We start from the raw sequence: 27119 nt of genomic DNA, 5'->3' as shown, positions 1-27119 counted from the left end.
AGGATCGCGGGCCTGTATTCTGTCATAAGGACTGGGGGGCGGCGATGGGGGGCTCCCTCAAGTGCACAGTGCAAAGTGGCTGCTTGTGGAACGGCTGGATGGAGGCAGGAGGCGGTTGAACCCTGCTGACCTCCATCCGACCCCATGCAGCCACTTCTTGAAAGTAGGCCAGCCTCGCTCGGGTCACACGGCGTCACCTGACGCGGACCTGGCGGACGGTGGTGGTGGCAGCGTAGGGGCCAAGGTCCGTGCTCGGGAGCTGGTCACCTGCCGTCCCGGGTCACAGTCCCTGCAGCCTTTCTCGCCTCAGCTCTGTGCCCGTGAACAGCGCCCCCGGGAGGCGGCAGGTCTGGGTACACCTGGTGGGGGAGGGGGCGCCAACCTGCACAGCCCCTCGAGCCTTCCCTCCTTGTGAGGGAAGCACTTGGTCCCACGTGGGACGCGCATGCCCTGGCCTCGCCCTCGACAGGACCCTGCGGTGGCCCCGGCCGCGCCCCCATCCACGTGTGTGCTGTCCCGTTTCATTTTAATACTCGGTGGCTTTTCTTTCAAGCATCTCTTTATAAACAAACCTAAGATGGGGGATCAAGCATTCCAACAACACAGAGTATAAATACTGGCTTTCACTTCCATCACTTCATTCGTAAAGCCCCGTGGGAGGCTGGGTGAGCAGGCCGCGGGCGGGCCTGTGGGCGCCGGGGGGGACGCCCGCCTCCAGGAGCCGGGCCTGAGCGCAGCTCCCCCTGCACAGGCACCTGGTCCAGCGCACACGCCTGTACTGCTGTGTGTTCTTGCCTCGGCGCTTCCCCGTGGCGACAGCGGCAGAGCTACAGGTGGCAAAGTGCTGTGACCGGCTGAGCGCCGTCCCCTCCTCCCCCAGGACTCAGACTCGGCCGGTGGGCGGGAGCGATGGCTCGGTGTGGTGGGGTGCACCGAGTCCGCAGGCTACGCACCCGCGGCGCCTCTGGCTGGCCCCGTGCTGCTGGCCGTCTACGCCAGCACCTGCTGGACCCCCGCCTGGTCCGCGGAGCAGCTCTGGCGCCCGCAGGGCATTTTCTTGACCAGCCGCCGCAGCTTGCTGGGGAAGCTCCTGTTGATGCAGCGGTACAGCAGCGGCGTCACGGCGCTGCTGGAGAAGGCCAGGCACCGGGACAGGTCCTTCGCGAAGAGCAGCAGCCCCAGGTGCTGCCCGGCCACGGCGCCCCCCCGCAGGGCCAGGCACGTGTGCCCCAGGAGGGTCAGGTAGTGCGGCGTCCAGAGCCCAAACTGCGTGCACACGGTGGCCACCAGGAGCCTGTGCACCGAGGGGTCCAGCCTCCCCGAGTCCTGGTCGAGGGGCGTGTCCTCCTTGCGGATCCGGGAGATGAGCACGAGGGCGTAGAGCACCGCCAGGCCGGGCACCAGGTACCCGATGAACACCATGATGGCGTCGGCGGCCTCCGGGTGCTGCATCTTGGCGCACTCGACGATCCTGGCCGCCACGTGGCTGCAGATGTAGAAGAGCAGGGAGGAGAAGCTGGTGAGCAGGGCCCCGCCCCAGACGAAGCCGCACACGTGCCGGCTGTTGTAGACGCTGGACATGTAGGTGCGCGGCAGCGCCCGCTCGATGTAGTAGTCGAGGCTGAGCAGGGCCGTGGAGTACATGGTCACCAGGGAGCAGACGTTGAACAGGACCAGCAGCGTCACGTGGGCCTCACTGCTGAAGCCCCACAGGGCCCACCCCGAGGCGCCGGGGCCCAGCAGGTGCACGGGCGCCAGGGCGCTGAGCACCAGGCCGGCCACGGCCATGTTCACGAAGTAGACGTCGGGCATGGTCATGCTGCCCTGGTCCTGCAGGTTCGCCAGCACCAGCAGCGCGTTGTAGCCCAGGCCCACGGGCACGCCGACCGCCAGGTAGAGCAGGGAGAAGGCCGACAGCACCAGCTGGGAGTGCTGGCACAGGGGCTGGTCCTCGCCCCGGCCCGTGCCGTTGAGCGGGCCGCAGCTCCACATGGCGCCGGGCAGCTGGCTGTGGGGAGAGCGGGGAGGTTAGTTGTCACCTGGAGCCAGAGCCCCGGGCCTGCAGGTCCCCAGAGCTGGGGACCCCAGAAACGGGGCCTTTTAACAAGGACGTGCCGTGAGAGTCAAGTATCGCCGCAGGTGCCAGCCAGGGCCTGGGCCAGGCTGGGAAGGCCAGCACTGCAGTGGTCGCGTGGCCACGGACCTGTCCCTGAGGGGTCTGAGCACCGGGCCGTGTGCCCAGGCTGCTCCTGGGGCTGCGTCCCCGCCAGCGTGGCCCGCGGGAGCTCTCGGGTCCTGCCCTGCCCTTCACCCAGCTCTGTTACTGAAAAGTGAGATTAAGAACACACAGTGCCCTCGGACACGTGGCGCAGCCAGGGCACCGCCAGGGGAGGGAGGGCCTGCCTGAGGCCTGGCCTCCCACGCCAGCTCAGCCTCATCGGCCTCTCCCGCTCCGAAGCCACCTGCCAAGGGAGTAGGGACTGAGTGATGTACCGAGTGAGGGCGCAGCCCGGCTTTCTGGCCTGAATCTGGACTCTTCCCCACACACGTGGGAATCGACAGTCCCTCTGCCCGCATTCCCACCTGTCTCTCATGGCGCCTGGGTAGCACAGGACGCCGCACAAGCAGCCCGAGAGCGGGCAGAGGCGCTGGTGCGTGGTCACGGTGAGCCTGAGCCTCTGGGAGATGCCGGCACCGGCACCGTGCCACCGGGGGCTGGAGACCTGCAGGGGGCGGGGCTCGGGTGACATCACTTGCGCGAGAGCCTGTGAGAGCCTGGCCTGTGCCTCCCGCGTCACAGGCCGTGCACGTCCAGGTCCGGGTGGCCTGTCCGTCCCCGTGTGTCCCCGTGCGTCCCGTGCGTGGGAGGCCTGGGTGGGCTCGGCAGTCGCATCAGAGAGAACTGGCAGGAAGAGCAGGTCCCTGTTCTTCGGAGGAAAACTTCCGACCCAAAAGCACCTGTGCTCGCAGACCAGGTGAGGGCCTCTGAGCAACACTTGTATGTATCCCAGGCTCAGGCACAGGCACAGTCAGCCCTGCCGGGGGCCCCGCGCGCCCACCCCCCCCCCCATGACATGGACAAAGGCCTCTGCCACCTGTGGATCCCAAGCCCGTCCTGTGGCACATCCCACAGACCTTTCCCGTATCTGCCACGTCCCACCACCGTGCCGGAGGCAGAGGCTCAGCAGTGAGCAGCGAGGAGGCCCCACCCGTGGTGGGGAGGGAGAGGGGGATGCTGAGACAGGGTGCATCCTCCCGCCCCAGCAGGGTGCCATCTGCCGGTGCCCCCACACCCTCTGATCACCATGGTGCAGGCGGGAGGAACACTGAGTTTGTGGCAATGTCCTAACAGCCTCATGAGCGCCACCCAGCAGCCCGAGGCAGTGGGTGTCAGATGGTAATGAAAGGCTGGGCGCTGGGCAGCCCCGCTCTGCCCACACGTGCAGTTACGTCACTGTCAAAGTGTGCCAGTGAAGTGGTGGGTTCTTCCCTCTGGACAGGGCTCCTCGGCCTGTAGGGCTGGGTTCCAGGGGAGCCGGTGCACCAGACAGGGTCCCCCCGCGGCCCTGGCGCCTCTGGCACAGCTCCGGGGAAGCGTGGCTGCTCACAAGCTGCGGGAGGAGCCGTTCGTGGCACCCTTCAGCTGCCTCCCGCAGTTTCCCTTCTCCCGTGTGCCCGAGCGAGCCTGTGAGCACACGGCGCAGGTGTGTGAATGCTGTCTCCTGTCCTGGCACCCCTCCCTCAAGGCTCCTGCTGAGCCGGGGAGCGCGGCTGTGGGGCCTGTCCACCTGACCTCGCTGGCCTTGTCCCCAGCCAACACTGCCTTCCTGGCCGCCCCCACCCCCACCCCAGCCGTCCCGGCCTTGCCGAGCTGCACGCCCAGGGCCCCTGGAGGCCACCAGGGTGTTCCCACCGGTCCTGCGTCACTGGAACAGGTGGCGTCTGTCCCTGGGTGGTCCGCTGCCAGGACACAGGCCAGGAGATGCGCCCTAGGTCTCACAAGGCTGGCGCCGCCTCTGCCCGCTTGCTGCCCTCACCTGCCCCGGGCCTCTGTTCTCTGAGCGCCGGGCCACCGTCTACTCCGCGCAGCCTGAGGGCACCGGGACTTCTAGTGCATCACTCAGCCCTGCTCCCTTCGCAGGTGCCGCGGCCCCTCCCCGGCTGTGCAGCCTGTGTCCTGTAACCAGCAGCCAAGCAGCTCTGCCTCCACTCCCGTCCCCGCTGCGCTCCCGTCCACACTGCGCTCCCGTCCCCGCTGCGCTCCCGTCCCCACTGCGCTCCCGCCCACACCGCGCTCCTGTCCCCACTCGCTCCTGTCCACACTCCGGCACGGCCCACACGCCCCAGCCCCGTGGGGCTCGCGCAGTGAGGCGCTCCTCTCGCTTGAAGTGAACTTTGCAGACGTTTGTGGGCAGAAACGCAGGACACAGTTGTACCTTCTGGGCCTCAGGTTGGGCCTCGGGTCAATGCTGTCCCTGGGGTTGGAGGGCACAGAGCGCGCTGAGGCAGCAGCGCCACCTTCAGGCCGCCTGCCCACCCACCCGCTCTGCTGTCCCCAGGGCCCCCTCAGCAATGGCTGGCCTCAAGCAAGCATCAGGGTCTGGCCCAGATAGGCTGGCTCTTGGGAAACGGTCACGTGGAATACAATCCGTAGAGGATTTCCTGGAAGCACTCACGTGCCTGTGGCCCAGCCTGCAAGGGGGACAGACAGTGACTGCGCTGGGCTTCGGATCAGAAATGGGCCGCGTGCCTGCTTGCTGGCAGCTCGTCAGCACCCCAGGCAGAGCACCAGCGGGAGGGGCTGGCTTCAGGTGCAGGTTAGGGCTCCAAGGCCCGGTGCCCGCTTGCTTCAGTCTGCGTGCTTCCCACAGGCGGGGGGGGGGGCGGGGGGGCGGGGGAGGTGCCGGGGTCCCTGGGAGCGAATGGCAGCTGTCAGAGCTGCCGCAGTTACAACAGCAGGTGTCCGGCACGTTCCAGAGTGTGGACCACTCACTCTTACCCTGTGAGCTCGCAGCAGGGGGGGGGGGGGGGCGCGGGGAGGCAGGCTTGCTGGCCTTGGCCCCGCCCCTCTGGCCCCATTTCCCTGCAGTCATTCCCCCTCCCTCCCGGCTCTGATTCTGTGAGTCCAGTCTGGGAAGGAACTGTCTGGCAAGAGGGGGGCCCAACAACAATGCTCAGGCCCCTCCCCTCCCCTCCCCTCCCCTCCCCTCCCCTCCCCTCCCCTCCCCTCGGGCACAGGCCTCGGCAGCTGGATTCCAGGTATTGAGCCTGTTCCTTCCTGAGACAGGAACTTGGAACTCAGCTGTGCAGACCCAGCTCCTGGAAGGGTCTCTCTGCTTCTCGGTCCCGACGGGACAGGAGAGAGGAGGCGGCTTCCTCCAGCCGCGGGCGCTTCTGCAGAGCGCCTCCCATGCCAGCCGGCATCCTGCCAGCGTCCCCGCGTCCCCTCGGCTAAAGGGCTCTGGTTGCGAGGGCTCCAGTGGCTTGTCGGCCTGGCCTTGGGAACAGGCCTGCTCCTGCCCCCGCCCCCTCCCCGACCAGGCCAGGTCCTTGGTGCTGCCCCGCCTCTGCCAGGCCACCTCCAGGCTCACTGGCCGGTTCGGCCACCTTCTTCCCATTCTTATCACTGACCCATCCACTCCCTGAAACCCTCCCCCGCGATCCTTAGGACTGGCGTCCACGGGCAGTAGTAGCAGCCTCTCCACGCCCTGGCATCCCAAGAGGCACTGGGAAACCACCTGCTGTCTGTCCTGCCCGCCCCCGGACTGCACCCCAGGCCCGTGTCCCTGGCTCTCGCACTGGGCTGGGCCCCGGCTCTCTCCCTGGCCTCTCCCAGCCTTCCGCCTGGTCTGGGTCCCTTCCCCACCTCGCTCCGTGGGGCAGGACACGGGAAGGGCTGTGTGCTGCCTCGGGGCGTGTCCTGTCTTCATGGGGAGGGAGGGGCTCCAGGGGGAGCAGAGAGCAGCTCCCCTGCAGGAGGGTGCTGCACCCGCAGGGGGCTCGGCGCCCAGGCTCCCAGGGGGGTCCTCTTCGTGAGGGATGGGAAGCACTCGCTCTCCTGCCCACGTGGCCAGGGGCCCAGGGGCTTGGGAATCTTTAAAGGGACCAGAGCTGTGGTCAGTTCCTCTGGGCCAGAGCGGCCGTCCCACGTTCCGAGGAAGGCCAGGCAGAGTTGGCGAGGCCAGCTCCCTGGTCAGAAGAGCGGAGTCCACCTGTGTCCCCTGATGCTGAGCGCTGCCGCGGCCTCTCTGCTGCTGAGCGGTGGCCTCAGGCCACCATCACGGCCGCACAGACCGGGGACCAGGTGAGCGGCCATGGCGCCCAGGCGTGGTTTCTCTGAGCATCGCTGGAGGTGCTGTCCCATCAGTCCCTAAGGCCCTCCTGGAGCCTCAGGGGGGCTGCATGTCGTCAGCTGAAGACGGTCCCTCCTCACACGAAGGTGGCTCCGCCCAGGGCCGCCGGGGCCTTCAGCCAGCGCCTTCGGCCGCGCTCCCTCCTGGGCTGGTGGCGGGCTCTCGCTGGGTCCTCAGTGTGTGACTCCAGAGCAGGCCAGCACTGGCCGCTCCCTGCCGGCCCGGAGGTCTGTGGAGGCGAGTCCAGGGGTTCCCTGCCCTGCCTGGGCCTGAGCAGGTGCTTCTGCGTCTGTGGTCTCTTCCTCGGGGCGCCTGCAGGCCCGAGAGTGCTGCCCCTTCAGGAGCCTGTCAGACGCTTGGAGGCCCGAGGGCAGTGCGGGCCCGGGTGCGGGCCGCAGCAGGGCTGCAGCAGCGGCAGTGACCGTGAGTCCGCGTGCAGCGGAAAGGCCCTGCGGGACAGACAGGCCACAGAGGCTCTGCCCGGCCCCGAGTCCCAAATGACCAAGCGGGGTGCCTCGGACAGCAGCCCTCCCCAATCCTGGGGGTGGGGGCGAGAGTGACAGCACCCTCCGCCCTGGCTGAGGACCCCCCAGAGAAGGGCATGCTGGGGACCCCGCTGCGCACACGGCCAACTGCAGAGGCCTGGCTTTGGGTCTGGTCGAGTCAGGGCCTTCCTGGTGTTGCCCTCGTCCCAAGCTCCTCGCTGTATCCACAGTGGCCCCAGGAATGGGGACTGGAGAGGTGATAAGCTCAGGTTCGTCACTATGACAACCAGCACTCTGCAGGGACCACAGGCCAGCTGGGCTAGTGTCTGCGGCACCGAGGGAGCCTGCCTCTCCCTTCCTGGGCCTTTGGGAGAGCCCAGACTCCAAACCCGCGGCCGGTGCACGGCCATGGGCAACCGCAGTGAACCCTGCTAAGGCGGGACCAGCACAAGTCCTCACCTCCAGGGAAGAGGGTGCGGGCATGGTCAGAGCAGCAACGGGAAGAAACGGCGCCGAGGGCAGGGAGCAGGGGCCTCCCAGGAGCCGTGCACACACACGGCCAGCCACGAGCCGTCCTGCTCCCCCAGAGCGACCTCCCCTTTCCCAGCTCCAAGTCAGAGGCGCTGTCCTGCGCCCAGCTCCTCCGCGCCGGGGCCCGCGGCCTGGCCGCTCACGCTCACTGCTGTCCACACACACACTGCTGGCTAGGATGCCCTTCCTCGCCGCCCCCTGGCCACCACACTCAGCCGTGAAGTCTGCCCGGCAGGCCTCAGCACCGGGCCTCTGGCCGTCTCCACCCGGCCCCACCGGCCGTGTCCCTCTTCCCACCACCAGAGCTCTGAAGGGGCGCTTTCTTGGTTGAGACCTGCAGCTGGCTGGCTCGGTCTGCGAAGAGATGCTTCTGGTGCCGTGAAAGGCTTTCCCCACGGAGAGGCAGACGTGCTGACTGGAAGGGGGAGGCTGGGAGAGCTCTGTGGTCCCGCGATTGGCGTGCCCTTTGACCCTTCAGAGACCTGGTATGGGGTCGAGGCCAGGCTGGGCAGTGCATCCTGAGTGGGCAGGCAGCTCGGCTGGGACTCACCCTCCCACGAATGTTCTGGAACAATCAAAATGCTTTGAGATGGACTCCTGAATGTGTATTTCCTCCGTACAGTGGGCAGAGAGGCGTAGCCACAGTTCACACCCCGCTGGTCGGAGCAGACGCTCCCAGAGGCGGTTTCTACGTCTTTCCCTGGGGGCTCACGCACTGATTCCCATGGCAGCCCAGTGCCTTCTGGGCGTGATGGGAAACGGCTCGTTATCTAGGTGGGTGTTGGGATTTTGCAGCCTTTTGCTTTTTTCGCTTCCAAATTGCCGAGCGGTGAGAGAGAACCCGGCAACCTGGCGCAGATGCACAGACGGAGCTGCCTCTCTCCAGGGAGCATGCCGCTTGCTGGCTCGGGGAGGAGACCGGGCAGCAGGGTCCTGGCCAGCGGGCACCTGCGCGGCCACGGTCCCTCTCCTTGGAGAAGACGGGACACGCTCTTTGTTACGGAGACTGGTTAGTTGGGCTTTTCTGTTACCTGAGTCACTTGGTTTGAGGCGCCTTCTCCCTCCAGGCACACCAGGCCACGGAACCGGAAACAAAAAGAGGCCGGCTCCACAGGGCCGGGCCAGGCGAGAACAGCGCGTCGCGTTTCACTCGCTCCCTGCCGGCGTCGGCTCCGACCCAGGTGTGCTCTTACCTGGGGAAGCTCAGCCCACAGATCCTATCACCGCTGTGCTCTTCGGGGGAGGCGCAGCCAGTCATTCCCACTTGTAACAGTTGCTCCCTCAGTTTGCTGGGCTTTCATCAGGACCCAGCAGCTCCTGAGCAGGCCCTGCTGCGTGTGGGAGGAGAGGGGCCGGCGGGCCTCTGGGGACGCCCGGCCCGGCTGGCTCCGCTGCCCTCCGCCCTGCAAAGGGGCTCTGTTGCACATGAGACCCCAGCAGCATCGCATTTTGGCAGCTCACATTAGAAGGTTCACCTTTTTACTCTCCACACGGAGTCCTCTGCTCGTGGAAGCCCGCAGTGCTTCGGGGCCGGGGCCGCTGCCCAGTCGTGCAGTGGCTGTAGCCTGAGAAGCCCGCAGCCAGCAAGAGGAACTGTGGGAAGCACGGCCGAAGGAAGGTGTGACTGTGGTGTGCACTCACACAGCCGCCCCCAAGACATGGCCAGGTGGCAGTTCTCTTGTCGGGATTCCCAGCAGCCCCTAGGCTGTGAGATGGAGCAGCGGTCCCTCCTCCTCCCGTGAATTACACAGGCCTAGTCCCCGTGTTCCCGTGTTCTCTGCGCGGCTCTCATTTTCCATTGTCTCATAGACAGTCAGTGTGCACACTGTAACCTGCACCCCACAGGCACCCACCCTGGGTGGCCGTCCCTGCCTTTCTCTCACCCTCAGCCCACAGGGGCTTTGAGGTACAGGGAGGGCAGGTCAGTGCCCATGTTTACATTCTCCCCAGAGCTGTGTCCCTGTGCTCAGGGTGTCTCCCCACTCACTAGGGAGGCAGGACACCATTGGTTGGGCCCGAGCCCTCCCCCGTCGGCCGTGTGTGGCCCTGAGCCTGGGCGTCATGGTTGTGGCTTCCCGCCTGGGCAGTCGGCACTCACAGAATGGAGCCATGGTTTTTAAAGGCCGGTTATCTTCCGAGGCCTCGTCACCAGGAAGCTGCCTGAGGCCCTGGGTGGAGAGCGGCGTGGAGAGCATAGTAGTAGTAGTGCCTCGTGGCCATCGGCGGTGCCTCTTGGGCCAGTGAGGACACAGCCTGGGCACACGGTCGGTGTGCAGAGGCTGTAGAGCAAGCTTCTTGCCCCGTGAGTGAACGCTGGCCTCGGCCAGATGAGATAGTGGGGAGGAGACCGGGCTGCTGGTTGCTTAAGATAGGGAGCTGGTGGCTTACAGGTGGCATGGCACAGCGAGCGGGTAAGGAGCTGTGGACGCAGAGGGAGGCGGCCGTGTCCCCGCCACTGAACGCCCGCTCTGCTCCATGCACAACGGGACGTCACTTGGCCACAAAAAAGAAATCGCACCGTTTGGGACCACATGGATGGACCCAGAGGTATGATGCTCAGTGACATGTCGGAGAAAGACAAATACCACATGACCTCACTGACGTGCGGAATTGGAAGAACAACGTGAAGCAACAGAAAAGGTGGCCTGGGGATCTGAAATGAGTCCCCGGTGGGGGGACACCCTGAGGTCCACAGAGTGCACTGCACCCAGTGAGGTTCCCCCTCGGGAAGGGGCGGCGCAGCTGTGACAGGACCGCCCAGCGGGCTTCTGGTCGGAGCAGAAGGCGCTGAGCGCCGAGGCCCCCTCTGACGCCGAGAAGCCTGTCCGAGCCCAGGGGTGACCTACTTCTCCAGGAGCCGAGGCAGCCACAGACTGGATCTCCAATCGGACGTGGCTCAGAACGCACTGAAAATGTTGTAATCACGGGAGGACGAGGGCTATGACCACGGGACCCAGAGGACCTGGTCAGTCCCCGGAACATGTGGTGCCTCCCTGGGCCGCGCGCAGCTGCCTGGGAAGGTTACTGACCCTGCCCGGCCCTGGCTGCCCTCCCGGCGCAACGGCTCAGCGCCCCACCCCCCGGGACAGTGCCCTGCGCGGGCACAGCGCCCCCACCCCCAGGGGACAGCGCAGGGCGGGGCCCAAGGACCCAAGTCCGAGCGCAGCCCCCGGCCAGACGGGCCTGCAGCCTTGACTCGCTCCCCGCGCGCCGCCCCCGAGAGCGCCCAGTGCCCGGCCCATCCGACCCCGCGTCGGCGCCCCACTCACCGGCTCTCTGGGCCGCGCAGTCGCCGCGGGCGGGCAGTCAGGGCTCACGGCGCGCACGCCGCGCGGGGCCTGTGTACACACGTGACCGCCGTCGCCCCGCCCCCGGCGTGGCCCCGCCCCGCGCGGCCGGGACCGCTGGCCCGACGGCCCGGCCCTCCCGCGACCTGGGGTCAGCCAAGCGGGAGCAGGCCAGGCGGCCCCGTGTGCACCAGGCATTGGCACTGAGCGCGGGGACAGCCCCGCCCCGGAGCCCGCGGCCTGGCCCTCTGCGAGCACCTGCTCCCCTTCCTGCGCGTTTCCCAATCCCGGGCTCCTGGGTTCAGGAATTTCTTTGTAAACGGAACTCGCCCCAGGAAACCGCTTAAAGAGGCAGTGCATTGTTTGCAGCTGGTCGACTTCGCAGCTGTTGTGATAATTAAAGGTTGGGGAAGTTTAAAGAACAGATCCGATCGTTCGCTCTGCCGCGATTCTGGTTCTGGCGGCGCGCGGTAGGGCCATGGCAGCACATTCAGGCTCGGGACCTAAGGACATCTCTCTGAAACCCAAGTGTGCAGGTTGCAGACCTTGATGCAGATGTGCCGTGTGGCCAGGAGTGCGAACAGCAGCCAGGGCGGGCCTCCAAGAAATTTCATTGCGTTATTCTTTTAGGAATATTACTATACAATATGTAACTACTGTCTTTATCATTTGCATAACTTTCGAGCGATAGGAATGAGATGAGGGAGAAAAGGAGGTGAAGAGAAAGGGGAAGATTGTCCTGCCTTCAGTGGTTCATACCTTACCGCTAGGCTGTGTAAAAGAGAATCCTTAAAGAGGTTGAAGAGAACTAACAGTAGTGAGGATCATTTTTGGAAACTTATCTATGAACTAGAGTGTGGGAAGGGGCAGTGAATATATGTTTCTCATCTGCCCAGTGAGATGAGTTGGGCAGATAAATCAACTCCTCTCATCTGTCCAGTTATCTGGACAACTCATCTCCTGCCTGGAGAGGGAGGTGGGGGTCAGCGGGCCGACTCCATGGCTGAGGCAGGCAGAGCCTTACTCTGTGCGGTCCATGTGTGGGCCCCGCCGTGCCTGTGGCCCTGTGGTTACCCTAACTGGCTCCTCAGCCAACACCAGCGTCGGTGTCCGTGGGCGCCTGGCTGGCAGTGGGCACGTTTGCCTCGAGGCCGAGACCAGTCCCAGTCAGCCATGCGGATGTCTTGCAGGGAGGGAAGACTTCTGTCCTAGCCCTGAGGACAGCCTCTCACGGCCTATGTCCCCGCAGTTCATCAAATCTGAGACGCCACTCACATAACCTCCGCCGTGACCTGTGGATTCTAAACAGAAGGCCGTCTGACACCATTGGTTATAAGCAGCTCCTGGTTTTGGAGATGTTAACGTGAGAGGTGGAATGTGTGGCATCCATGAGATACAGTGCTCTCCTCACTGAATTCAATTATTTTGAGCCTCAGAAACGTCGAGCAACTTGCCCAGGGTCACGGAGCGGGTAGCGGAGCAGGGTCTGAACCGGGCGGTCTTGGCTTTCTAGATCAGGCTTCTCCTAGCAGTGCACCTGGATGACAGCACCGGCTCCTGTGCGAACGGCCTCCTGTTCAGAGTCCCGGATGCCGGGCCGGCCGAGCCCTGCCCACGGGGTGTCCTGTGGGGACAGCCTGGCGTTGGGCTTTGTCTAAGCCACTTAGCCCTCGGGGTTCCCCGACGGACCACCTGGTCTGCACAGGGAGACGGCAGGGTCTGTGCCTTCCAAGGGAGCCCACCCTCCCGCTGAGCCAGGCGTGCAGGTCTGCCCTAGAGCGCTGCAGCGCGTACCTGCTGCTGGCTGCCCCCCCCCCCCCCCCCCCGCCCCGCTCGGGCAACTCCTGTGAGAGACCCGATGACTTTGAGGACAGCTACACCGCCTAGGCACACGGACGGGGCTATGGGAGCCCCGTGAAGCTGAACCTGATTCTGGGGTTCCAGAAGCAGTCAGTCTGGTGCTGGTTTTTTAAAACGACGTAGAGCTGGCATCCCCTGCCTTGCTGGGCACAGGGGGCGCCCTCGTTGTGCGCCAAGCTCTGCAGTGAGAAGGGAGGCTCCGCCCGGCTCTGCAGAGGGGTCGGAGGTGCCGCTCCACGGGTTGTGGGAGCGTCACAGCCACTGTGCTCACCCGTCTGGAGACGGGCACCCTTCCTGTCTGTCCCAGAGGGCACTGAGGGCTCGCAGCACCCACCCGTGGGGACTGGGAGGGCTGCCAGCCAGAGCCCCTTTGTATGCGGCCTTCCTCTTGGGGCCTGGAGGGTGACCTGGGGTCGCAGAGCCCTGGCTGGAAGGCAGGCAGGCTGTCCTGAGGGAGCCTTGCAGTCCTCTGCACTTGCCTGTGGATTGGGTCCTGTGTGGCATGCGCGTCAGGGACAAGGAAGCTGGTGGATGAGTTCCTGTGAGTGGTTTGACCTCTGTGCCCCAGGACGGTGTGACCTTTGGTGAGAAAGTATGGGGGGAGGGCTGTTTCCAGTGCCGTCCACCTGGTCCTGCCAGCTCTGCTCTGTCCTCTGGGGAAGCAGCTCGTCCATTAGTCACACCGGGAGGCCCGGGATGGGTCTCAGACTGTCCTGAGCATGTGGCCCAATGGTGAGACCTGGTGGCTTCTAGCTGGGCCAGCAGAGCTGCCTTCAGGGGCCGGGTGGCCGGCAGCGGCAACATCGTGTCTGCCTGCTGACCTCCCCTCGGGGCGTCGTGGGAAGCTCCTTCTCGTGGCCTCTGGGGAGGTCGGCGGCAACTTGGCCAGCCACCCGGCTGCTGTCCACCCCATGGCCCGCTGGTCCCCGCCACCCGGCTCCTCCACCCCAGGGCCCGCTGCTCCCCGCCACCCGGCTCCTCCACCCCAGGGCCCGCTGCTCCCCGCCACCCGGCTCCTCCACCCCGGGGCCCACAGGTCCCCACCACCCGGCTCCTCCACCCCAGGGCCCACAGGTCCCCGCCACCCGGCTCCTCCACCCCAGGGCCCGCTGCTCCCCGCCACCCGGCTCCTCCACCCCAGGGCCCGCTGCTCCCCGCCACCCGGCTCCTCCACCCCAGGGCCTCTGCGCCCTCCCTGGACTCGGGGGGCAGCTGTCCCCTCTTCCTGGACCCTCTCTCCCAGCCAGCCAGGCTGTGCCTCTCCTCAGTCTCTACTCTGGTGTCACCCTCCTGGCACCGTTGTCCTTGACCTCCACCCTCCCACAGCCATTCTCAATTACAGAACGTGAGTAACCCTGCTCTCTGTCTGACCTGCCTGGGTGTCTCCCAGGACTGCAGCCTCCTACGTCATCTCGCTGCGCGGCGTCTCACCCCGCAGGGTGCCGTGACAGAGCCTCACGTCGGAGGCTGGCCCAGCGCCAAGGCGCCCGCGGGTCCCCGTCCACTGAGGGCCCTTCCTGGTTCCTAGGCGGCCGTCTGCTCGCGTGTCCACCCTGGTGGAAGGGCCTCTTCTTACCAGGCGCTGATCCTATCGAGGAGGCCCGTGACCCGATCTCCCCATCGCCCCACCTCCTGTCCCACTAGGCCAGTGGTCGGCAAACTCATCAGTCAACAGAGCCCAATATCAACAGGACAACGATTGAATTTCTTTTGAGAGCCACATTTTTTAAACTTAAACTTCTTCTAGTGCCACTTCTTCAAAATAGACTCGCCCAGGCCGTGGTATTTTGTGGAAGAGCCACACTCAAGGGGCCAAAGAGCCGCATGTGGCTCGGTCGCGAGCCGCAGTTTGCCGACCACGGCACTAGGGGCTCAGGCAATGCGTACAGGTCCCCGTCACATGCCCACTCTTCCTGACCAGGAGCTGCTGGGAGAATTTGCAGTGTGTGAGTTCTAGGGTCTCAGTTCCCCCGGGTGGACCCAGTGCCGCCTCCAGGTTCACGCGGGGGCCGGCAGGCAGGCCTCTTGGTCATGCCACCAGCTGTGTGAGGTGCCATCCCGAGGGCCCCTGTTCTGAAGCCCCCGGGCCGCAGTGCCTTGGTGTGTGACCTGGGCGGACCAGGCAGCCCTGCAGGCTGGCCCCAGGTCAGAGGCGAACACTGGATGGGGCTAGGCAGGCCTGGCGCACTTCACACCCTCTCTGAGCCTCGGTTCCCCCCTGTAAAGTGTGGGTGACGGGGTGGCATGAGGGAGAGCCCGCGGAGCCGTCCTCAGCCGGCACCTCTGGCCTGTGCACCGTGCTGCTCTGCTGTCCCCCAGGGCAGCCCTCCGCGTCACAGCACACGAGGGGGCTAGGAGAGCAGAGGCGAGGAAGGCAGTGGAAGGCAGCGTCAGCTGACTCCCCTCCATGAACCTCAGAAACAACAACGCTTCCCAGTCTCAACCCTGTCTGTCAAGTGGGGGCGTGATGCCAGCATCCCAGGGATTAACCAGGGACCACTGTGGGGGCGGGGCGGGCCGGGCCGGGCCGGGCCCACCCTACCCTACCCTACCCTACCCTACCCTACCCTCGCAGCCTTCTGCTCTGGTCAGCCTCGGCAGCCCCTGGCCTGCCTCTCCACCCCCCACCCGCCCCACCCCCCAGGGTTGAGCAAGCCTCTGTGGATCTCTGGGTAGTGGGAAAACGCAAAAAGACGCTGTCTTGGCTCCAAACCTTGGAGATCCTTATCAGGCTGGGAAGTTGGAACACCCACACCCAAAGCAGGAAGCCCACACCCACTGGAGAGGGAAGAAAGGGCCCCTCGAGCACCCCCCAGCAGCGCCATGCGGGCGTCCTCGGCCCCTGGCCCGACCTGTGCCAGGGGGTGGGGGACAGGCCCGGCCAGCTCCTGGCTGCTGGAGTGTGGTCATCCTAGGTCGTAGATTGAGGGGCAGCCTTGCCTTAGGGGTGGGCACACGGGCTCTGGAAGAGGGTCAAGCTGTTCCTATGGCGAGGACGAGGTGACTCATCTGCTGGTCCCCGGAGCCCTCCCTGGGTCCTCTTTGCTGGGCAGTGTCAGTGCAGCGGTCAGCAGCTCCCTGGCCTTGTGGGGCTCCCGGTATGGGGGCCCGGCCTCAGCCAGAGCTCGGAGAGGGCTATGTCACGGCTCTGGGGCCATGGTGTCGGGCGGCTGCTCAGGAGGCGAAGCAGAGAAGGGGCCCTGAAGCTGCGGGTGGAAGGCCGGGGGTCTGAAGTGCGGAGTGAGCTGTGAGCTCTGTGGGCAAAGGCCCTGGGGAGGAGGCCGCGGGCCGCTTCTGGGAACTGGGTCCTTTCTGCAGGGGCGGACTGTGGGATGGGGACAGCATGGGCCCAACCCCACGGGCAAACTTGGGGCCATGATATGTGCAGAAAAGTGGAGAGCGGCTGGGGGGTGCGGGGCGCGAAGGCACTGCACCAGTTGGATTTCCTGTCTCCCGTGTGGGGGAGCTGCCCGGAGAACTGAAAGCAGGGCCTGGCAACGGGCAGACGCGGCCCGCCCCCCCCCCCCCCCCCGGCTGCATCTGCCCCTTGGAGACTGAGCTGTGGACCAAGAAGTGGCCCCAAGCCTCCGTCGCCTTCTGAACCACCTCGTTACTCAGGGAGCCCGCAGGGTGGGGGCGGCCGGTGCCCGTCACCCTTCCTGCCCGCCCCCCCACCCGCGGGGTCTGGGGGGTCGGTGCCCACTTGCGGCGACCTGGCTCCGCCCACCGCCGGAGCCCCGCCCACACGCCGGAGCCCCGCCCACACGCCGGCGCGTGCGCACTGGCGTCGCCGTCCAGCCGGCTGGATCTGGTTCCAGCCGCGCAGGGCCGGCCTGACATGCGCAGTGCGCCGGGCGAGGCGGGGCGCGCGGGCCGGGCAGACCCGACGGCCTGGGACGCGGAGGTCAGTGCGCCGAGCCCGGGGCGGGAGTCCGGCCTGCGCGTGCGCTCGGGGCGAGGCGGGCGGCTCCCGGAGGGGCTGTGGGGTCCCCACAGGGCCCCCCGCCCCCTGCGCCGGCCTCCGCCCTGGAGACCCCGGACCCGGCAGATCCTTGGCGTCACCGTGAGGGCGTGGCGCCCCGCCTTATCCCCGCTCTCCCGTCCCCGCGTGCAGACGAGAGGGGGCTCTGAGCCGAGCTCCCGGCCTCGGTGCTGCGCCGGGAAGACCTCGGGATGCGGGCGCCGCGGGGTCCCGATCCCCGATCCCCGATCCCCGGGTGGGTGTGGCCCAGGCAAGTCCATCTTCTCCGTCAGCCGGGGCGTCCGGCCCCGCCGCCGCCCGCCGGGCGGTCCTCCCCGCTCCTCCCCGGGAGCAGCCTGAGGCCGCGGGGCCGCTGCGGGGGCCTCGGGAGCCCGAGCCTCCTTCCCTTGGCGAGGCCCACCCCTCGGCACCCGAAACATCCGCGTTCCGCAGCAGACTCCCACGAGGGTGCTTGCCATTGGCTTGTGAAGTTCTTGGCTGTGACTGACCACCTAGCAGCGCGGTCGGTTTCTGAGAACGGTGTTGTGTGCACAGGGCTTCCTGCCGAGAGAGAAACCTGCCCGTAAACAGCTGGCCGGTGTGACGAGGTGGCTTTGAAAATCACGTGCAACAATTATGACGTCGAGGTAATGGTGCTCCGGGAACTTAGTGGAGATTGGGTCTGGGTTTGCTGTTTCGGTTTGGTGCCCCCGTAGCGCGCACCTTGCGCGGCGGCCGGGGCTGCGGGGCTCCAGGTGCCGGGGTGGGTGGTGGGCGGGGGGCCTGAGAGGGGAGCTGGCCCAGTGTTGGCTGGCGCCCAGGGCCGTGGCATTTTCCTCTTCCAGCTCAGGGCGCACAAGCCCCAGGGGGAGAGCAGGGCCTGGGACTGCGAGGGTGAAGGGGGTGGAAACCTATTTGAAGATCTCGTGCAAACTTGTGCTTTTCCTTTGAGGGCACCGGCAGCTGGGAGGGCCTGCCTCCCGCCTGCTCCTGCAGCCCCGGCCGGCCGCCTGCCTCGCCAGGTGGGGGAGAGGTGTCCGCCAGGTGGGGGAGAGGTGTCCGCCAGGTGGGGGAGGTGTCCGGCTCGGGATGTGTGTGGCCAACGTTAAGGACCAGGTTGTCATTTAAATGGCAGCGGGGCACTGCCAAGCCAGCTGGCTGTCAGTGTGGCTTCTGGTGCGTTTACAGGTCCTGTGCTCGGTGCCCATCGGCTCTGTGCGCCGCTGGCCCTCACCTGCCAGAGCCGCCGCGGAGTCCCAGAGAGTCCCAGACGTCACGTGTTTCCACCGGTGGGAGGAAGGCAGGTTTGAACTTCAGCCCGAAGGCGGTGGGCCTGGCTGGGACCCGCCGTGCACCGCAGCCTCTGCTCCCGGAAGCATGGCGCCTACATGACCTTTGCCTTCCCGTGTGCCGCCATCACTGCCATGTTCTACTCCAGACTGGACCGTGCGGGTGCGGCGGGCCCCAAGCTGCCTTGCCTGCTGGTGGTGAGAGAAACAGGGACGTTGTAACCGGTCCCACCGCATCCGCGTGCTTCAAGGCAAAGGGGGCCCCCAGGGGCTCCTCAGTATGGGTGCCATCAGCCCAGAGGCTTAGCTGAGAGTCTAGGGGACAGTGGGGACCTGCGGCCCTTGGGATCTTGGAGCCACAAGGCTCAGCTCGGTCCCTGCTCCTGCCGAGCAGTTAGCCACTCCTTGAGTGGCAGGGCCAGGCCTCCGAGCTGCAGGGTGCTGCGGGCGCCCTGGCCCAGGGCAGGCCCTTGGCGTTTTGCGTCCTGTGTCTGGGCTGGGGGACTCCTGGTCTCAGAGGCCTTAAACGCTGGACGTGAAGGCTCAGACCCGGCACAGGAAAGCCATTCTCACACAAATCCCCGGAAGAAGAGCCCGTCCGGGAGGGTCTCTGGAAACAGCCACCGCCAGTGCTCAGCAGATCCTGAGGCCTCTTACCCGCTCCTTCCCTTCGGGTGGGCTGGGCGCGTTCCTGCTGAGATGCGTGTGGGTCCCCCCCCCCCAGGTGTTCTGTGATCTTATCTGAGACTCAGCGTGGCCCAGAGGAACACGTCTGCAGGCACCGCCATCTACACGCCCAGCGCTCCTCACTCCTGCCCTGACACCCCTGCCCGGCAGGCTCCCCACTGCCAGTCACCGGCGGCCCCTTCTCCACGGCTCAGGCAGAGCCTCAGCCACAGCTCAGCGTGTCCACGTGTTGTGCCTCCGCCCCCACCTGGGACTTGAACCTGTCCCCTGAGGCACCAGGCCCCGGGCAGTGCTCTGGTGGAGGCTGGGATTCCTGGTCCGGTCCTGAGCCCGTAGGGGTGCTGCCGAGTACCCTGACTGGTGGGAGGGGCGGCTTATAATTCCCCCATCCAGCCTGAGCCCTGGCCGAGGGGGCTGTTGGCTGGCTCTGGCTGCAAGGTAAAGGGGAAGGGGAATGGTCGTGGACACTTGCCGTTTGGCCCTCCTCAGCACAAGTGCCTGTGGGCGTCCCCTTCAGCCCCTGCCAGCTCAGCCCGAGGCGTGCCCGGTGGGGTCCCTCTCCCAAAGGCCTCGCCCGGTGCCTCCCCTCTTCCCATCCGTCTGCCCCGGGGAGGAGGCCCTCCTGGGACAGACGGGACCGGACGGGCTGTGCCTGGGAGACGTGCACTAACGGAGAACTTGTCCCCGGAAACCCGGTCGGGTCTTGTGAAAAGCGGCCCCCTCTCAGGGCAGTAGCACGTCCGCCTCCTGCCCGCCGCTCCTCGTGGCTGGCAGCTCCCGGCCTTGTGCTGCAGGCCTGGGGGCAGGAGGAGGCCTGGGCCGGCCTCCTTGGCAGACGGCCTGGCCTCGGGGTGCGGACCAGGCTGCAGCGCTCCGGGGGACTGGGAAGCTGGCCCCGGCCCGGTGAGGCTCTGGGACATGGAGCAGTGTGGGGGAAGGGCCCTCTCCCGCCCGGCTTTGTGCCCTGGGCTTTCCGGTGCCTGTTGACGTAGCAGACCTGTTCAGTTCTCGGGTTAAAAGACAAGGTTACGTTGTCACGCTCTCCCTGCGGTTGCTGGTTGTCCGGTGATAACGAAGCCCAGGTGCTCCTGAGACTCTGCCCGGCCGCCAACGGGGTGCTGTGGCCGCCCCGTCTCTAAACACCCGCGTGTCCAGCTCATAGGGGGCTTGTTGCTTGCAGCCACGGAGCGCAGAGCCGTGCTGTGGCGCCTGGGAGGTGGCTCTGGCCCCGCGTGTGGCCTTCGTCCTAACGCGTCTGATTCGGGCAGGCAGTGTGCCCGCACCACAGGAGCCAGGCCAGTCGATTCCAAACCCCCAGCCAGGATGTGGGGGGCAGGGACCCCTGTCCGCCAAGGCCGCGGTCAGTGAGCACTGGCCTGTCCTGAAGGACCGGGGTCCCAGCTGCCCCTGTGCCGTGGCCTGCACCGGACCTTACTCCTCAGCCCGTCGCTGGGCTGAGGAAGGAGGTCAGATTCTGGGGTCTGAACCCTCCAGGCCCAGGGGAAGGAGGGGGGCCGGTGGGGAGGGGAGTCCCAGGGAGGGCCTGCCCTTTTCCCGGCTTCGTGCGTCGGCAAAGCCGAGGGCTTGGGGGTCTGGGTTCTCATTGGGGTTCTGTTCTTTGCCCCATCTCGCAAATTCGGGGAGCTTGAACCCGGATAAGAAAAAAATAAGCATTTTCTCCATCTCTGGCCCCAATGGGACCTCCTTCACTGTGGGTGCTGGGAGACCTGTGGGTGGGACACCCAGGGATGCCTGCATGCAGCTCCCCGCGGGGGCTGGTCACCGGGTGGCAATAAGCCCTGGCGATCTTCCTTGTAGTCTGGTACCTCACGTTTGTGCCTGTGAGTCCGTGTACTGTTTCGTGCCCTTAACACCTGAGGCGGGTCCGTGGCCCCCACCACACTCGCAGGAGCGCCATCGAGACGCGAGCTCTCCTCTCCTCTCCCTGCACAGCGTGGACCTGGGTCAGGCAGCCGCTCTCCCTGTCCTCCAGGAGCTCACCTGCGTCCGGCCGTGAGCTCCTCGGGGCCAGAGCCCGCGTCTGCCTCCGTGCCAGCGCCAGCCAGGGACCCCGAGGGCAAGTGCCCACTCCACACAGCCCGCCGCCCGCCTGCGCGGGGCCCACCGACGCTCCAGGGCGTTGATCTGGCTGATCGCAGCCGCTGAGCTGCTGGCGCGCACGTTCTCTGCAGTACCTTCCACCCTGAGCTGCTGGCGCGCACGTTCTCTGCAGTACCTTCCACCCTGAGCTGCTGACGCGCACGTTCTCCGCAGTAATCTCCACCCTGAGCGGCGCTGCCAGCCAGTGAGGGAGCGCTTGCCTCTCCGCTCTGGCAGCAAAGGCAGCTCGGTGCCTCACGCGGGAGCTAGGCAGCTGCTTCCGTCCAGTGGGGGGTGGGGTTCGCCGTTCGGGAGCGTAACCGTCTTCCCTGCGGCGTTGTGCCAACTCGGACAAAGCTGTGAGCGAGGCTGTGCCCTCTGGACTTCGAAATGGGGGCCCTGGGGGCCTTGGCTCTGGTTCGAAGTTAAGTTAGCACCAGGGACGCGGAGCAGGGCACAGGGTGCGTCGAGTTACCTAATATATAAAAGGCAGAGTGACCAACCGTGCGTGCGTACGTACGTACGTCCAACCAACCGGCCGGTTCATAGGACTCGCACGCACAGTACATGTAAAGCTCTCGGATATTGTTGAAATCCCCCGGGAAATGACTTGTAACGGATCTATTATGGAAGCTACCTTTGGAAATAGTGGATCTATAGATAATATTAAAATATATCTAAACGTGCGGTTCTTTGTCCTAAAAATGAGCACGTTCACAAATTAAATGAAGACATACTGGATATACTCGATGGAGATTTTCACGCCTATTTGAGTGATGATTCCATCGATTCAACGGATGATGCCGCAAAGGAAAATTTTCCCATCGAGTTTCTTAGCGGTATTACTCCTTCGGGAATGCCGTGCCATAAATTAGAATTGAGAGTGGACGCAGTCATCATGCTACTGAGAAATCTTAGTAGTGAATGGGGTCTTTGTGATGGCGCCAGACTTACTATCAAAAGATTGCGACCGAACATAATCGAAGCAGAAGTATTGACAGGATCTGTGGAGGGGAGGCGGTTCTGATTCCAAGAACTGACTTGTCCCCGTCTGACACTGGCCTCCCATGTAAATTAATTCGAAGACAGTTTCCTGTGATGCCAGCATGTGTGATGACTATTAATAAATCACAAGGACAAACTCTAGACAGAGTAGGAATATTCCTACCTGAACCCGTCTTCGGACATGGTCAGTTTTATGTTGCTTTCTCTCGAGTTCCAAGAGCATGTGACGTTAAAGTTGTAAATACTTCATCACAAGGGACATTAGTCAAGCACTCTGAAAGTGTTTTTACTCCTACTGTGGTGTACAGGGAGACATTAGGATAAGTTTAATCAATTTATCAATCATTGTTTTATCAATCTTTATGTCATTTTTGTTTTTATATCATGTTTATTAATCAATTTATTTTCATATACATTTTACTAATTTTCTTTCATCTCTGACACTTCTATTATAGAGAAAGGGTGAATAGCGATATTAAAATATTTTTCCAATTAATTTTTCTTCTAATATTTCTTCTAATGAATCTGTGCCCTGGGCCACTGGTTTCAAAATAAAAGGTTTCTTTAAAAATTGTGGGAAACACTCTTCATTGGTTTTAGCAAAGGGAGAAAGTAATTTGCTGCCGTCGTTACCCTTTTATTTTCAATCGTTGGGGTAATCAGTCCCGTGGAAGTTTCGGCTCTGACCCTGCGCAGGTGGGGACGTGGCTTCCCCTGCGGAAGGAAGGGGCTCTCGGGGCCAGCGGTTCTGGGACCAGCCTCCCGTCTGTCCGAGCTCCGTCTCCCTGAGCTCCGGGCTCCGCAGGGGCTGGCCGGCTTTGGGGTCAGCAGGCAGCAGCCACCGGCACAGCCTGTGGGCAGACGCTGTGGTCAGGGCTCACGTGCCTGAGGGGCCTCTGGCGCAGCCCCAGCCGAGGCTGCCCTTGGGGACTGTCCACATCTGTCAGCAGGCTGAGCCCGCACCTGCCTCTCGCCAGCCCAGGCCTCCCCTGGAGCCGCTTCCCCGCTCATCGCCCTCCTGACCCGCCCTCCCTGTGGCCCCTTAAAGCACACGTCACTTTCCGTGCACACGTATCCCACCCACGGGGGCTGCGGGGCGGTGGGTGGGTGGATCTTCCTGGGTTTAGGGAGGTGGAGGGTGGAGGTGCTCTCCTGAGGAAGCCCAGGCCAGCCCCCACCCAGGCCTCTGCTGTGATCACACTGGGTGACGTGCGCACCTCCCCCCCCTCCCCCAGGAAGCAGCCTCCACATCTCAGGCCGTGTGAGCTCTGGGGACAGAGCAGCAACACCCCAAGTCCGCTCCCCTGGGCCCCACCCCAGGCCCTGTCAGAGCACCTCGCTGGCAGCCATACATCATACGTCCTGGTGGCACTTCCTGACGAAGGAGCGGACGCCAGGCACCGCCCAGCTGGTGCAAGGCTTCTGGGCCAGAGTGGTGTCAGGTGCCGGTCAGCCCCTCCGCGCCCTCCGCGCCCTCGCTCCTGGGAGCACCAGCTCCCTGCCTGTGCGCCCGGCCCCGGGCGGAGGGTGTGCGGGGTGCACATGTCCCGCCTCGGCCTTGGGGCAGCCCACAGGCAGCAGTTTGGGTCCCTGTTCACAGTGGGGCCAAGTGCTGGGTCTCTCTCTTGCTGGAGTTACTTTTCTCTCTTCCACATTTTGGAAAACAAATGCCCAACCACCGTAGGGAGGTGTCCTCCAGCCCCTGCACAGGCAGAGAGGCAGGTGCACCCTGGCTGTGGGTCCCGCTGCCTCCGGGCCGGCCGGGGGCTCCCACAGGTCTCACCCGGGAAGAGCGCGTCCCTGGCCTGACGGCCCTGTGAGTGTGGGGTCAGCTGCTCCCTCCAGCGGGCAGGGTCCGGGGTCTGGTGCCTCAGCCCAGCTCTGCTGCTGGCGGCCGGCCCAGGGCTGTGCAGAGCCCACACCCCCAGCCCAGCTGCCTCGGAGGCTCTGGCGTCAGGGCTCGCGCGTCCCGGTGCGGTGCGGTGCGGGCGGCCGGGCCAGCGCTCCCCGTGCACACCAAGGCCAGGGCAGAGACGGCTCAACCAGAAGGCCCGGGTGCACCCCTGCACTGGGGCGTGCATGCATGATCGCTGTGGGAGGGGAACACCCCACTGAGTGACCGTGTACTGGACAGTCCGGAGCTCCAGGCCATGCTCACATCTCCAGGGGAAGCCAGGGCCCTTTGGAAGAGCAGAGGGAGGGTCCCTAGGGCACACCTGTGCCGTGGCCGCTCTCGGTCCGACCCTGCTGGGCCTAAGCAAGGGCTGGGGGCCAGTCACAGGCCACTGGACTCGGCCTGGTACCCACGCGGGGTGCACAGCCCAGCGCCCCCTCACTGGCCCTCGCCGCACTGCCCTGCCCATGGCTGCCAGCCTTGTGTGCGGCCTGTGCCCGGTGGTCAGGCCGTGGGCCGAGCGCGGGCAGGGGCGATGCCTGTGGCAGTGGGACGGGTGCTGTGGTGCCTGTGGGCCGTGGTCATTGCCGCCACCCTCCGGGACCGGGCACGCCCCTTCCACACACAGATGCCCCGAACCCCGCTGCCCTGCCCCCAGCCAGCCGTCTGTGTGCGCGCACGTGCGGGGAGCCCGCAGGAGGTGGCCTGTGAGCCTGTGGGCCCAGCCCAAGGCAGAGGGCGCAGGGGCTGCCGGTTGAGGCTGCCACCCCAGGCCCTGACGCTGGTGAATTCCAGCTGGTTTTCCGGGAGGAGGAGGGAGGGGCTGACAGAGCTGGTTTGTTTTGTTGTTTTAGAACAGTGGTCGGCAAACCGCGGCTCGCGAGCCACATGCAGCTCACGAGCCGCGGTTTGCCGCTCTGTTGACGAATGAGTTTGCCGACCACTGTCATATCCTACCCTTTACCTCTGCACACAATATGCCACAATTGCCCAATCCTCACAGCTTCCAACCACGCGGTAACATTCAGTCTAGTCCAGTGGTCGGCAAACTCATTCGTCAACAGAGCGGCAAACGGCGGCGCTGCGGTTTGCCGACCACTGTTTCAGAAGATTCCAGAAGGAGCGGGTGTTGTCAAGGGATTGGCGCTTTATGGGGGGCCTGCTAGGGGGTGTGGGCGTGAGGGGAGCAGAGGACGGAGGGGGCTGGAGCCCCACTCTGCTCGGCTTTGCTCTAGGGCCGCGGTCCTGGGCCCATCCTCTGAGGGCCCGCCTGACCCAGAGTGAACGGTGTCCCGTCTTCCTGGAGGAGTGTGGTGGCCGCCCAGCCCCCAGGTGGCACTTGTCTGGTTGTTGGGAGGGAGGGAGGGAGGGAGGGAGGGAGGGAGGGAGGGAGGGAGGGGGCCGTCTGGGTGAGCCGCTGGGGGCTGGGGGAGGTTGCATCGGGAGGCCCTGCCCTGTCAGAGGAGAGCCAGCCGCCCCCAGCCCAGGGCAATACCAGGCTGCAGAGCCAGTGTACTCCCGCCCAGCCCTCTGCAGGCTGGTGCGGGGGCGGGGGGGGGGGGTTGGGGAATGGCAGGCTCCGCAGGCCTGCGGCTGAGCCTCCCACGGAGCCCGGCGGCCTCTGCAGGGTGAGCTCTGACAGTGCTGGGCGGGCGGGAGCACAGGGTCTGCACCCCTGGCCTCTGGGGCGAGGGCGGGGTCAGGAGGGAGGTGCAGCTCCTGGATCCCTGCGGGCCCTCTCCTCAGGAGGGAGCGAGCTCAGACCCGGAGCTGTCCCCGGAGGAGAAGAGGGTCCTGGAGAGGAAGCTGAAGAAGGAACGGAAAAAAGAGGAGAGGAAGCGGCTGCGGGAAGCGGCGGCCGCGGCCCCGGCCCAGCCTCTGCCAGCCAAGCCCTCGGGTGCCCAGCTGGCCCTGGACTACCTCTGTGGGTGAGAGGCCGCGGGGGATGGGGGGGCAGGGAGGCTGGGCTGTGCCCCACGTCCATGGTCTCTGGGAGGACGGGGCGGCCCATTCTGGCCAGGGCTGCTCTGTGCTGCCCGTGAAGTGCCCCCGTCCCAGGCTGCTGGTGTGCGGGGATGCGGGCCCCCCCACACCCCAGAGGAATTGCAGGCGGACCCGGGTGCACCCCTGCCTCACCCTGGGCCTCTCTCCATGTCTGTGCCCTCGGGCTGGGAGGGGCCCCAGAGCCCCCATGAACACTGTGAGCCTGGACACTGCCCCGGCCAAGCAGAGGCCACCAGGCCAGTGCAGACAGACCCCCCACGCCTCTGCCTGGTGCTGAGACCCCGTGTCCTCCTCCAGCTGGGCCCAGAAGCACCAGAGCTGGCGGTTTCAGAAGACGCGGCAGACCTGGCTCCTGCTGCACATGTACGACTGCGACCAGGTGTGTGCGGGGGGCGGGGGACCGAGGGGGGCGGGGTGGGGGGATGGAGGGGACCTCCCAGCCCTGCCTGCACCGCCCTCCAGTCTCTGCCCCTGGCCCTGCAGGGTGGTCCCTCCCTTCTGTGCTGGGCCAGTTACAGTAGAACCTGGGCGGGCTGGCCTGCAGCAGATGGACTCTCCGCACCCCTCCCCTTGCTGCGCCCGCCCCCAGGCCCTCGGTCCCCGTGAGCACACTGGGCAGCGCCATGGGCCTGAGGCACCAGTGGCAGGGCCGGAACCCAGGGCCCACGCTGCAGGCATCTCGGTCCCCTCGGCCCAGCGGCCCCCCGCCTGGCTGCTGACCGCCCTCGTCGCTCCTGCACAGGTCCCCGACCAGCACTTCCCCACCCTGCTGGCCTACTTGGAGGGCCTGAGGGGCCGGGCAAGGGAGCTGACCGTGCAGAAGGCTGAGGCCCTGATGCGGCAGCTGGACGAGGCGGATGCCGGCCCGGGCCACCCCCTGCTGGAGAGGAGCCGGCGCGCCCGGCAGGTGCTGCAGCTGCTCTCCTAGGGCCAGGGCCCCCACCAGGTGCCAGCCCCGCGGCCCTCGGGCCCGGAAGCAGCCTGTTTTTCTACCAGGGCCCAGAGGCTGGCAGAGCTCCCTGCCCGCCCGCTGCAGGCCGTCCAGGTGGGCCCCGCATGGGCCCGGGGCCATCTCATGCAGGCCACGTGTTTCCTGCCCCCGCCTGGCCCCGTGGAGCCTCTGCTCGGGCCAAACCACGGCTCCAGGGGGACTGGCTGTGCCTCCAATAAAGCGGCCACGGCGGCCACGGCTCTCGTCCTTGTCCTCCTCGCTTGCTTGCAGGTTGGGAGGGGTGTTCCTGAGGGAGAGTGCGGCCACCGGGCTGTCCCTGCCGTGCCCGCCCCAGACGCACCGGGCGTCTGTCACCTGGCCCTCCTCCTGCAGGACGGCCCTCCTGTGGGCTGGCCCTGTGCAGTGGCCGCAGTGACCATGGAGCTGCCCTCCCACAGCCGCCCACGAGGAAGACGTACCTGCTGTCGTCTGCGTGAAGACGGACCTGCGTTCCTTGTTCCTGGGCAGTGCGTGCCTTGGACCCGGGAGTCACAGGGCTGAGCGCCGAGCACCAGAGGCCGCATTCGGGGCGAGGGGAGGAGTCAGGGCCAGGGTCAGTCCCTTGCTGACCACGGGGCCTCAGCGTCTATTCACCTGCACCCCAAAGCCCTGTCTCGGAGGGTCACACCACCCTCCCATCTAGCACCCCGGTGTCAGCTCCCACCGTGCTGT

General features: G+C 65.6%; 2 protein-coding genes across 7 annotated transcripts in view; one reads left to right on the top strand and one right to left on the bottom strand.

The window, feature by feature from the left end:
* The window catches only part of CHLSN (cholesin), a gene marked incomplete at its 5' end in the record, with an annotated part of 70659 nt that extends 43999 nt beyond the window's left edge, over positions 1–26660 (top strand). Inside the window, 6 exons of one of the 5 annotated variants that reach the window (XM_080677048.1) lie at positions 16374–16420; positions 17033–17124; positions 17666–17964; positions 25199–25380; positions 25754–25835; positions 26199–26658. In XM_080677048.1, the coding sequence (XP_080533174.1) occupies positions 17866–17964; positions 25199–25380; positions 25754–25835; positions 26199–26384 (549 nt within the window). In that variant the 3' untranslated portion in view covers positions 26385–26658. Of the gene's footprint in view, positions 1–16311; positions 16421–16602; positions 16749–17032; positions 17125–17665; positions 17965–25198; positions 25381–25753; positions 25836–26198 lie in introns of those variants that run through there. The other 4 variants (XM_080677049.1, XM_080677050.1, XM_080677046.1 and 1 more) reach the window with 4 other exon arrangements.
* Positions 510–10772, bottom strand: GPR146 (G protein-coupled receptor 146). Of its 2 annotated transcripts, none has more exons than XM_080673871.1 (2): positions 10639–10772; positions 510–2008 (listed from the first exon to the last, which is right to left on the bottom strand). In XM_080673871.1, exon 2 carries the CDS (start codon positions 1990–1992, stop codon positions 991–993), a length of 1002 nt encoding a protein of 333 aa, XP_080529997.1. In that variant the 5' UTR covers positions 1993–2008; positions 10639–10772; the 3' UTR covers positions 510–990. The 2 variants fall into 2 exon arrangements, with proteins under 2 accessions (XP_080529997.1, XP_080529998.1); XM_080673872.1 differs by lacking the exon at positions 10639–10772 and adding an exon at positions 10216–10275 and having other exon boundaries at positions 550–2008.
* Positions 26661–27119: the final 459 nt, after the last annotated feature.

The sequence above is a fragment of the Plecotus auritus genome (genome assembly GCF_963455305.1).
Source record: "Plecotus auritus genome assembly, chromosome: 6".
Classification (NCBI taxonomy): Eukaryota; Metazoa; Chordata; class Mammalia; order Chiroptera; family Vespertilionidae; genus Plecotus; species Plecotus auritus.
The sequence above is the reverse complement of the archived record's forward strand: the minus strand, read 5'-3'. Positions and strand labels throughout refer to the sequence as shown.